Genomic DNA, 12,006 nt, shown 5'->3' on the forward strand with positions numbered 1-12,006 from the left:
GATGATCGGATAACTCTCAGATTAGGAACCCCACTGCAGCCCAATGAGAATGATCAGGATAATTCTGTTTGTAAAAATCTGTTTAATAAATACACATTTTAGAAGTACCAAAATAATTACCAAGAAAATACACAATGTACAACATTTACAGGAGGGTAACACAAACCTTGATAGGTAGTGACTTTTAACCCCACACCGCCAAAAGGTTTAACAACACACCTGGTTGTTACACGTCACAGGATACCACTGAGCTCAGCCACGGAATCCATGGTGACTCAATGGCAAAAGCACAATAAATAAAATGTAATCCTTTCATCACATTTTTGGATAACCTTCTCCAAAAACCCCATAGAGGTGAGGCTTGAAAGTGGTTTTCTTTGAATTCCAACGATCTTCTTTGTCCCCCTTCCAAAGTTCACCAAAAAAAAAAAAAAAAAAAATGGGGGCTGATCCAGAACAGTAAATGTTTCAGGCCACGCAGTGTGAAGTATGGTTGTAAGTAACCCCTTTTGATTTTTTTTTCTTTCTTTTTTTTTTTTTTTTAGAAAAATAAAACTCTCTTTTTGTACAAATATACAAGTCCATGTTCTTTTAGGTACTTTTTGAAGCTCATAACGTCAGGCGTTGGCCTCCAAGCACACAGTCATCATAGGGCAGCTAAACACATGAGGAAAAAAAAGGCATGTTAAACTCCCAGAGCTTTGCTAAAAGCCCTGGGATAATGGTGAGGGCTGCTCCTGGAAGGAACTCAAGTATTCTTGGATTCTATTCTCCATAACCCAAACATAAATTAACTTCAGGGGCTGAGTTTTCCTTTAATGTTCCTCTCCTTTAAAAAGGGCAAATAAGACAGACACTCTTAGGATACTACTGGTCATGCACCCTGAAGTTTGAGAACTTCACTACATTGAGATCTTTGGATAAAGAGTAGCTCTAGGGGCCTGGGAAGGCAGTGCTTTGTGCAGAGTGACAAAGTGGAGACTCACCTCGTCCTCTGTGAACTCTGACTCCGTGTCGTAGCTCTCCTCATCCTCGCTCTCTGGCAGCATCTGAAGGTTTTCTAGGGTCAGCTGGCCCAGCTGCTGCTGTATCCGTGTACTTGGGCGGCCCCAGGTGAGCTGGTACGGGGAGTAGCCTTGGTAGGTGACTCTGTTGACATCAGCCCCGCACTTCAACAAAAGCGACACGAGGTCGGAATTCTGCAGGTCCACTGCAAGATGGAGGGCAGTTCGGCCATTACAGGGCTCCTGAAACCAATAGGAATTTGAGATGTTTACAGCTGAGTTTGGAATTTCTGCTTGCAACAAAAATATGTGAAATCTTAGGAGGGCCCTGGAAGCTGATGCATTCCATCTGGAGACATGAAGCACTCACCTGAGCATTGACATCAGCACCCAAAGACACCAAAAGCTCCACGATGCCCAGGTAGCCATGGATAGAGGCTAAGTGTAGACATGTGTGACCTAGGAGAACAATGAAGAAAGTATAACCAACCACTTGTTTCAACCCTCAGATCCCAAGAAGAACCTTTCACCTATCCTTTTAGGGAACAAATTCTTCTGAATTTGAAGAAGTCAGAATATGGGTTCTGAATGAACTTTATAAAGGGATCAAATAGGCCTTTTGCACGCATATTTTCTCAACCTTTCAAGTGTTGAGTGTTTTAAGCTTTTGCCTGGACTCCTAAAGTCGGCCCACCTCTCCCTTCTCCATGTCACCTGCCTTCTAATGGGCAGGGTAGGACAGGCAGACCTACCATTGTAGTTGGTGGCCTGCAGGATGGAGTAGAGGTGCTGGGTCCTGCAGGTCTGAGTCAGGACTCCCACACTGGCCAGGCAGCCTTGCTCACAGGCGAGGTGTAGGGGGGTATTTCCTCGAAAGTCTCGGAGCTCAGGATCACAGCCAGCTTCCAGAAGTGCCTCAGCAATTTCTGGTTGGTTGGTGATCACAGCCAAGTGGAGTGGAGTCTACAAACAGAAGAGGGAACAGAAAGAGCATTAGCATGGCCCAAACTCAGTCTGTATTCCCTTGAACCCCGGAGAGCTCCTGATTGTGGGTGATGCTCCTCCCGGACAGGTATAAGGGGCAAGACAAATCCCAGAGGCCCCAGGTGGGCTTTCATAAAGTCCTCATCAAATCAATGGGATATTCTTTACTCTCTAGGATGTTGGCTGATTCCAATGTAAAAGGTCAGGACTGATAATGACCAGTGATGATTAATTTAGGAAGGATTGGGAGCAACTGTGCTAGAATGTAACTTCCTCACTGGGCCAGAGGCACGGGGCTGGGCAAGCCGGCGCACCTGCTGCAGGTTGTTCTGGAAATTGAGGAAGGCCAGGTCTCCTTTCACTTGGCGGACTACTTCCATGGTCAATGCCTTCTCTTCATGGATGATGGCCAAGTGCAGGAACCTAAGGGTAAGAGAGGGAAAAACCCCCAGGGCCGCTGAGTGCATTGCGTGGGGCCCAGGGAGGCGCGGGCTGCGGGGGATTGCGCAAGGCCGGGGTTTCTGGAGGCCGAGGCCGCGGTGTTTTCCGCGAGGTTATTATGAGCTGAGTGTTCCTGGCAGGCGCCCAGGGACTTTCCGGCCCCCCCCCCCCCTTCCTCCTAGGCGGGCGCCGGCCAGACCGCCCCGCCCTCCCGCCGGGCCGGAACGCCCTGTACTTCCCCTCCCGGCCGCGCGGCGCCCGCCAGCGGGGCAGAAACTCCCGCCCCTCTTATGCAAGCCGGGACTTCGCGTCCCCGCCGCCGCCCCGCCCCCGCCGAGAGGACCAAGAACTGGGACCCGGGTTGGGGGGGAGGGGTGCGCGCGGCTGCAAGGCAGAGCTGCTGCAACGCCGCCCCGGGATCTGACCCTAATCCTCTGCGCCCCCCCTTCCCCCCCCCCCCCCCCCCCACGCAGCCCGCTGCTTTGCAAGGTCTCAGGGGCGGTGCATAAACCCCAATCTGCGGACGCCTCGCGGGCCTCGCGCTGCAGGCCCGGCGTCCCCACCCGGGCCCGCGACACTTACGAGTCTCCGTCCTCGGTGAGCTGCTGCTTCCAGGGCTCGGTGCCGCGCGGCGCCTCCTGGGGCTCAAGCCGGATCTCCCGCAGCTCCTTCACCATCTGCTCGTACTCCTCGTCCTTCATGGAGTCCAGGCCGCTGTCGTGGCGGTCGTCCAGCAGCCGCTCTTTCTTGAGCGCGTCCCGGGGACCCTCCATGGCCCAGTCCTGGGCATGCTCGGCGGGTTGAAACATGGCGCGGTGAAAGCTCAGGCGCTGCTGCCCAGGTGCGCTCGGCCGCGGGCTGCGCGCTCGCTGCCTCGCAGTGTCAAGGAGGGGAGGACCGCTGGCTGCGACTGTTGTGGGCTCGCCAGCGCCGCCGCGGCGCCCTATAAACGCTGGCAGGGGATTTCTCTGGGGCGGGGTCAGGCGCGGGGAATTTCCAAGCCAGTCAGACCAGAAAAGAGAACTGGCCTCGTCCTCTGCTCGGGCGGGGGGGTGGGAGGGGGAGAAGCCTAAACTCTGAGCCCGGGTTCATCAGAGAAACTCCCTGCGATGAGCCACTGGGGTCATGTACTGGGAACTTTTTGATGAACGCTGAGTGGCTGGAAAGTCCTCCCGACTAAGGCCCCCTCCCCCGGTACTTCCCTGCAGCCTGCACCTAGTAATCCTGTCCCTCTGCAAGAAACCTTTCCCTGGGGTTTCCCACGTTCGATTCGATTTGGGGTCGTCGACTGCTGAGATCCCAAAGAACGCAGACCTGCCGGGCAGTTCCTCCTTGGGGTTTGCCAAACTGCCGGTCCTTTCCGATTTTTGCTCTTTTGAAAACTGGAGTGGAAATGATGGCTAGACGAGGGGATTTGTTTCCCCAAACTTTTCTCTGCGGGGAAGGACGCCCTGGCGGGTTAGAAGGTTGCAGACTGCCTTTGCCATCCTGCCAGTACCAGGCTTTTTGCAGCACAGGGACAGGTAGCAAGTCCCCGAGCACTCCCTCTCCTCAGGTAGGAGTTGTGAATGCTTTGGCATTAAAAGTCTAAATGCTTGGAGAACCCTCAAATAGTTTCCTCGGGATTAACAGTCCTATTGACTGGAGAGGGAAGCACTCTGCCCTGCATTCAGGGGAAAATGCTGAATATGACCATACGTTTTTTCAAGTAAAGCAAGGTGTTAATCTTTGTAGTAGAGGTTATAGGTTGCTACCTTGCGTTAACAAAATAATTATTGAGGTCATGTTCTCTGATTTGCATTGTGCTGCTGTAGAGAATGGATCCTGTGACTGCTTCTGGGTGCTGAGCTGGGCGACTTTCCAAGAGCATTTGGAAGAGGCTAAAGAATTAATTAGTTGAGTAGTGCCTTACACAAGATTGGGCCTTAAGGATGGTTAATAAAGTAGTTGCTAAGCACACCACAAGGAGGCTAATGGCAGCCCTAACATTACCCCCTTGCTGACTCCATGCACACCTGTCCTGGGGTGGGGGTGGGGGTGGGGGTGGAAGCAGTTGGACCTCTCCCGGCAATATGTGTAACTACTCCAGACTCCTCATCCTCTGGTTTCACCTGCAGAAATAGAACATATGTTCCCTGCCCCACCCCCATCTCCTAGCCAACAAGCCTGTAATTGAACTCATCTACTTCTAGAATTGGTCCGGGCAAAATAAAGCAACTTGGGTCTGAATTCTTCAGAATTAGCCCCAGAAGGCTCTATAGTTGTGCAGAAATTTCTGGTGATTATTGCAAGCATCTTTAACTTGACTGGCCATTCTCCTAACACCCCTCCAACTATCTGAATATAGGGAATCTGGTTCAGTGGGGGTAAGATAAACCATATAAGGGGGAAAAAACCTAAAATCAAGAAATAAAACCTTCAGGATAGTAATGATCACATGTTACAATGAAAGATTCCCAAGCATAGACTCCATTGTCTCTGGAGGCACATGATGTACAAAATATATAATTATTGAGGCAGGGTAGAACAGCAACTACAAGTAAATCTCAATTCCAGGCTCTACCTCTAATTAACTACACATTAATTGGAGAGATTAGTTAACTTTGCTGTGGTATACCTGCTTTTATAATAAGATTGGATTTAATGTCATTGAAGGTTTTTTCTGAGCTTAAAAATTTTGCTTGTTCACAAATGCATGTATAGCTGCTTAAGGGTGACTGTGTCTCTTAGAAATATCACAGTATAAGTTTTTGGAAGGACTCCAAGACTTTATGCAAACATCGTTCTCAGAACTAATTTTGTTAAGATAGGTATTGTTCTTACTTTCCCCCAAAGAAACTGAAGTGCAGAGAAATTTACCTAGACACTCCATGGCAGTTTACCTAATTTCTATCCCAACATATTAATCATTTGGCCAAAGCAATTGTTGTGTTAACACTGTTGAAAACATGTTGTGAAAATGTGAAAGTATATAGTATATATTGAATATACTATAATTTGAAGAAGATACTCAAAATATTTTCTACTCCAATCATGAGGTAAAATAGAGGGTAGATGTTCCCCTGTTTGGAAATATTCATGTCTGTAAAAGAAAAAAAAAGTACAGAAATCTTGAACTCTAAGTGCCCCACTTATATACCTTAGAGGAGGATTTTTAGCTCCAGGTTTAAAAATGATCATTAAAAAAGAAAATCATGCATAAATAAAAAGTATCTCAAGAATAGCTTTCTTTGCACCTCTTACTGCTCTGTGTTCCTGATGGAGTTTAAGTACTGGTAGTCTTTATTCCTGATTGTGTAGTGTGACACCTAGTGGTAAGAGTCAGGCCCAGGCATTCCCTGATATGTCATAGTGCTTTTGGAAATTTTGGGTGGTGCTGAGCCTTGATGACCTGTCTCTGTGGTGGGGATTCCCAAGGAGGTACCCTATGATTTTCTGCAACCTGGGAGACAGTTTTGAATAATGTGATCCAACATATTTTCTATCATAGGTAGCTCTATGTGGTTTAAATCAACAAACGTTACAATTTAGACAATAAAAGAACGTACTTGGAAGTCAGAAAACGAGCAGGTGGGGCAAAATAAGACAGCAAGACTGATGATTGGCTTAACAACACCTTTATGAACTCTTGGGCATTTAGACTTCTCCCAACATTCTAAAGATGTTAAAACCTTAGATAACTCATTTTTAATGTCATTTGCCTTTTTTTCCATTTTTTAATTTTTTTCACTGTTTACTTTTGAGAGAGAGAGAGAGACAGAGAGAGAGAGAGAGAGAGACAGAGCACAAGGGAGAGAGGGGCAGAGAGCGAGGGAGACACAGAATCCAAAGCAGGCTCCAGGCTCTGACAGAGCCTGACTTGGGGCTTCATTCCATGAACCCTGAGATCATGACCTGAGCCGAAGTCTAATGCTTAGCTGACTGAGTCACCCAGGTGCCCCTGCCTTTAAAATTTTTAATGCAAAAGAAAAGGAATGAATATGTTAACTTCAAAGTAGTTTTATATTTTAGCCCAGAAGGGAGCCAGAGAGAATGACAGGATGGTCAGTGATGCTCACTGGGCCTCACTCTGGGCAGGAGCACCCCCATGGAAGAAGGAGCACAGACAGAGGCCTGTGTGAACATAGGCCCTTCATGCACTCCTCCTGGGTAGGAAATGCACCGTGTGGACTGAACCTACTGTCTGAAGTGCCCAGTGGTCTAGCAGCTTAGAGCATTGTCCAATATATTTGGCTTTGCTGAACATCATGGACAGGGTGTCCTATGCCAGTTGCCGTGCCCATTGAAACTAAAATTGTGTTAGCCCCAGCAAACTGAACTCCGGAAGAAAGCTACCCGATTGCTTGATACAGCCAGACTGGAAGAGAGAGTGGCCATGGCACCGCCCTGAAGGGCAGGCAAGTCAGGCACACCACAGATGGACAGCCCCATTAGGAAACTCGGCATTTATATTCCGCTTTCAGTCCCAGGCCCTGTCTTTTCCTCCTGTGATAGTTAGCAACTGCTGCCCTCCATCCCTCTCGGAACCTGGAGCTCCCAAGCTCTGGGACCTCTTCTGAGGAAAGACCATCAGGACCTTCATTTGTACTGAACTGAAAATAACACTGTCAAAGCTTTCATGTGTTTCTTTTGCTACAAATTCTGCAAATTAATGGGGGATCAAAGCTTTAAAGGGTCTCAAACTCAAATACCTAATGCATAGGGGCCAGGAGAGTTTCACAAATGAGTGAGGCCAGCCATGTGCGTCCAAGAGGGATGTAGTGGCAGCTCTAACAGACTAGACCTGGAAGACCACGTCCCTCACACTCAGCTCAGGCAATTCTTACCAAGCAGCACAATTCAGTACTGATGTTCCATTGTTAAAGAAAAAATAATCAGAAAATGGATTTCGATGTGAAGATTTTAAAACGTGGGAACCAAACAAAATACATATCTGCATCTTCTGGCTAAGTTGAGCCCACAGGCTTATGTGTGTACAACCTCTTTTTCAGCTGAGATATGATGTTTTTATGGTGCTTTGGGTGAAGGCACTAGCCTTTCACTTCCTTGGTATCGCAGGGTCTCTCTTCCTCTGTGCAACTGGAGGCCGGGACCGCAGTTGTGTCCGTCCAGGAAGTTTTGCTTTGCTCCTCGCAGGCAGGATTGAAATCAGAGGCTCTAAGCCCTAAGAGGAGAGTTATCTTTCCCCCAAATAATTTTTAAACATTGCATTGTAAAACAAGTATAACAAATTCAACAAAGTTCTGATTTTTCTCACAAAGACTACTTAGGTAGTCTTGTTTTAATTTAATTTAATTTTATTTAATTTAATTTAATTTTATTTTATTTTATTTTATTATTTTATTTTATTTTATTTTATTTTAACTCCTTTTAATGAACACCTCTTCAAGGTGTTCCTGCTCTGCTGGTGCCCCAACCACTGGGGTGCCCCAACCACTGGTGCCCAGTCTGCGTGTTGGACAACCTGCTGTCAGAGAAGGAGGCCTGCATGTGTCACCCTGGCCAAAATTCCTGGCTCTCCCTTTTCATTGTTTGTTGGCAGTAACCAAGTAATATCTATAGGTGTGTGGGGTTGTTTATGTTCTGTTGTGTTTAGGGAGGAGTAGCTGGATCAGGAAGGGGGTGGAGGCTTAAGAGCACATTGCTTCCTCTGCATGCCATTATATTTGCTGTTTTGTCTGGTGTGTTAAATTCATTCTGAGTTTAGTCAGGGCATGAGGACATTTTCAGCATTCGGGCAATTCCACACAGAAGCCTGGTAGCAGGATACAGGACATGAATGATAGGAGGTCCCTGTTCTTGGGCACCATAGTCAGGTGGCAGGGGGTCAGCATCAGAGTTAAAATCTACTATCAGAAACATTAGGTAGGGGCGCCTGGGTGGCTCAGTTGGATAAGCTTCAGACTTCAGCTCAGGTCATGATCCCACAGCCAGTGAGTTCGAGCCCCACGTCAGGCTCTGTGCTGACAGCTCAGAGCCTGGAGCCTGCTTCGGATTCTGTGTCTAGCTCTCTCTCTGCCCCTCCCCCACTCACACTCTGTATCTCTGTCTCAAAAATGAATAAGTGTTTTTTTTTTTTAAAAAGAAACTATATGTGGACATTTTTTTTCCCTCTTTGGTCTAAGGTCTTGGGAATGATTTAGGACAAAGGTAAACAGAATCATAGCTGCTAAAAGATGTGCTTCAGCTTACAAATAAAGATTTAGGAACCTTGATCCTCAGCCCTTTCTTGTAATCATAAGATAATATCTTTCCCGAAACTCCTTTTAGAGCCTCTCTCCTCTGGAGTAGAGCCCCAGCTTACTTGGATAAGTATTAGAAATTGAGATGAGTCTCGGAAGCAATTAATGAGGGATACCTATAAAAATATTGATTCTGAAAGTTATTTTTAGGCTTATTTGTAAATACTGAAATTAAATGAGAGACAGAGTAAGAAGAGTCACAAGCAGGAGCTGTGAGCGGGAGAAAGGGGGAAATTGGCCTAGAATGGCTTTCCTTTGTTACCAGGTCTCTGCTGTCAGAGGCTAGTCTCATGACTGTGACATATTGCCTCTGGATAAGTCACTCAGCTTGGCTCAGGAATGCTCATCATTTCCTATATCCTAGGGCTGCCTATAGCCTACAGTTTAGGGATTATTGTGCCAAGAACACTAATATTTTCAGAAAGCAAAGTGGATTAATGCATCTCCAAATCTTTAAATGTTAATATTTAAAAACTGGGACAATTTAGAAGAGAAGTTAAAGACCGTGGGAGATAGGGAATGGGAGTGCCCCGACATTCACTGACTGAAACTCAGGAAGCAAGGGGACCATGGGTGGGGGTGACAGCATGACTGTAGGTCTTGGTAAATAATCTATATGAACAGACAATGGAGAGAGAACAGGGAAGCACACATGTAACCCAGTCACAACATTGACATTGTCCATAAAGGACTCAGATCCACCCCCAGGTGGCCTGGGCATCAGGACGGGGAGATACGGGGAAGGACAAGGATTCACACGAAAAAGAGGAGGCTGCCTACAGGTCAGGAGCATGGAGGAAGGGGAATTAGGTAAGGAGCCACAGTGGAATTTTTCCTTCACAAATGGCAGGATCCAGCTGCCAAGAGGAGGAGCACAGTGTGGATGGAACTGTCTCCAGTGACATCTTCAGGCCGTCTGTGGAATAACTGTTCTCTGAGGAATCCCGTTTTCTTGAGGGGATTTTGGGAAAGTCAGGTTAAAGATGTCCACTGAGGCTGGATGCTTAGTGCCACGACAGTGCATCCATCGTTCGTCACAGTCCCAAGGGAAAGCTGTGAGTGTTCCTTCTCCTGAAACCCTTCTAGCTGAGCACCTCCTCTCATCCTGCTTTCGCTGTGACTCCAGCGCCACCCTCCTTCCATTTTCACGGTCCCCTCATTAGTGAAGGCCCTGTTTTACCATAGTAGCCTCTCATCTATGGGTACAGTCCTTGAATGCTTACCAGGGTTGCCACTTGGCATACTTCAATCTTCACAACCATTCTGTTGGGTGGGTACCATTATTTCTGTTTTAAAGGAATTAGAGGCTCAGAAGGGGGTAAGCCCCTCACTCAGAAGGCAGAAGTCAGCGTGCAAACCTATCACCCCGTGCTGCCCCTCCTTTCTTTGCTCTCCACACTGTACAATGTTGCTTACTTTTATTTAAAAATTTTTTTAACGTTTATTTATTTTTGAGAGAGAGAGAGAGAGCGCTCAAGCAGGGGAGGGGCAAAGAAAGAGGGAGACACAAAATCCAAAACCGGCTCCAGGCTCTGAGCTGTCAGCACAGAGCCGGATATGGGGCTCGAACCCACAAACTGCGAGATCATGACCTGAGCCGAAGTCCGACACTTAACCGACTGAGCCACCCAGGCACCCCTTGACAATTTTTATTTTAAACATTTGCAAAGATATTGACACAAGTTATACATTGTATTTTCTATGGTAATTAGTTTTTAAATTGAAATATAACACTTGCACATGGTTAAAAGTTCAAGTAACATACAAGGACTGCAATTATACAATTAAATTCCCTTTCACTATTGTTTCTAACACACATTTCGTCATGTTATTTCCTGTAGCAGAGCCTGGAGAGACCTACCGTGGCCTGCAGCATGGAGTCTGAATTCCTCAGGCAGCATTTAAAACCCTCCAGAGTCAGACTCTGCCTAGCTTGGCCACTCTTAGTCCCCATTTCTCCCCGGCACCAACACTCTGTTCCAACTTCTCTGGGCTTCCCTGGGATATGTCCTCTGCTCTCTTGCTCGGTCCAAGGACCAACTTCTTTCTGTTTCCTTGCCAGGGCGGGCCCTTTCCAAGAGTCCTTCCCTGTCCTCCCTCTCCCTGGAGAACTCTGTTCTCTTCTGAACCCTTCTAATTCTTACCGTCTGTCTTACGTACGGGGCCCGTGGTCACACGTTGCCTTGCGCTGCCTAATTATTCCTCATGTCCTCATCTGATTCCAGTTAGACACTTAAGAATGTGGGATGGAATGGGCACTGCTGGGTGTGGAGGAAAAGCATTCATTTCTTCTGTGTCTTCTTTGTCCAGCCATTGTTTAAGGCATGAATATCCCCTTTTCCTCAGACCTATCATAATTGTTCTTTGACTCTTCTTCTCTGTCACTACCTGACTTTTCATCCAATCAACTTTTCTCCTCTATCTGAAAATCATCTCAAGAACTCATCTGGCCCAGCTTCTGCCTTGGTGTTATTCTCACTTTATAAAGGAAGGAGGCATTGTGGAATAAAGGCTGTTAGGAGGACAGGAAGTCAAACCAGAGCCACCACAGATGCAGCGTACCTGGACATTAGAGCATTTGTAAGAAGAGTGAGGAGACTATAAATAGACCTGGACAGCACCTGCGTCCCCCTCTTTTCTCTCTTTTTTCTTCTTTTGCTGCCTGAGAGATACGTCTGGTGGGCCCCAGAGTTAGGAGGAAGACTCCTTTACTTTGGAAATTGATGAGGTTTTAGAGTCTTGCTTAGTGCTTAGACCAGCTTCCCAGGACAGGAGATCAACAAGGAAACTGGGGCAGGAGCTCCAGTCTAGAGGAATAGTTGAACATTTGCTTAGAGTACCCCCTGGGTCAAAAATCCTTTGGGGATGTAGAATGAGGGGAAGGAGGCCGAACGGGGGGAGTCAGTCTGGTTGATTGAGAGCTTGCCAGGCAGGATGATGCATCCCCAGAATTCCCATCAATGGACCGCAAGGCTGAAGGTGCATGGACACATGGCTGGCTGGACCCAGTGGAGGTGCAACTGGGAAGGCCCAGCAGCTGCCCTTCCAAGGTGATCTGTGATGGCTTTCAGTAGCAGAATTTCCAACAGCAAATATCATACGTCAAGAGTTTGACAGACCTAGTTTAACAAAGCATACAGAAACTAACCTAATCAGAAAATAGCCTGGTGTAGTCTATCTGACTCAGGTAACATCTAGAACCATTCATTTTTCAGATAAGTTTTCCTTAAAGAGGAAATCCTAGGGAGGAGTTTAGGTTTTCTGGTGTAGGCTCCACATCTCAGACTGATCACAGAGAACTTCTTTCAGATCACATTACATAGGAATATGCATGA

The 12,006-nt window shown here is 47.1% G+C and overlaps 1 protein-coding gene across 1 annotated transcript; it reads right to left on the minus strand.

The window, feature by feature from the left end:
- Nucleotides 1-62: 62 nt before the first annotated feature.
- NFKBIA (NFKB inhibitor alpha) lies at nt 63-3,365 on the minus strand. The gene is made up of 6 exons (XM_058738824.1): nt 3,012-3,365; nt 2,303-2,411; nt 1,757-1,967; nt 1,375-1,463; nt 987-1,247; nt 63-657 (listed from the first exon to the last, which is right to left on the minus strand). Exons 1-6 carry the CDS (start codon nt 3,236-3,238, stop codon nt 610-612), a joined length of 945 nt encoding a protein of 314 aa, XP_058594807.1. The 5' UTR covers nt 3,239-3,365; the 3' UTR covers nt 63-609.
- Nucleotides 3,366-12,006: the final 8,641 nt, after the last annotated feature.

This window comes from Neofelis nebulosa, chromosome 7 (assembly GCF_028018385.1).
Source record: "Neofelis nebulosa isolate mNeoNeb1 chromosome 7, mNeoNeb1.pri, whole genome shotgun sequence".
NCBI classification, from domain to species: Eukaryota; Metazoa; Chordata; class Mammalia; order Carnivora; family Felidae; genus Neofelis; species Neofelis nebulosa.

Bases quoted from the DNA above. Each gene is read 5' to 3' on its own strand.
- NFKBIA (XM_058738824.1), bottom strand. From the start codon at position 3,238: ATGTTTCAACCCGCCGAGCATGCCCAGGACTGGGCCATGGAGGGTCCC. The intron at 1,968-2,302 runs GTGCGCCGGCTT...TTCTGTTTGTAG, and splicing joins TCCAGAACAACCTGCAGCAG to ACTCCACTCCACTTGGCTGT. The intron at 1,464-1,756 runs GTAGGTCTGCCT...TTGTTCTCCTAG, and splicing joins GCAGGCCACCAACTACAATG to GTCACACATGTCTACACTTA.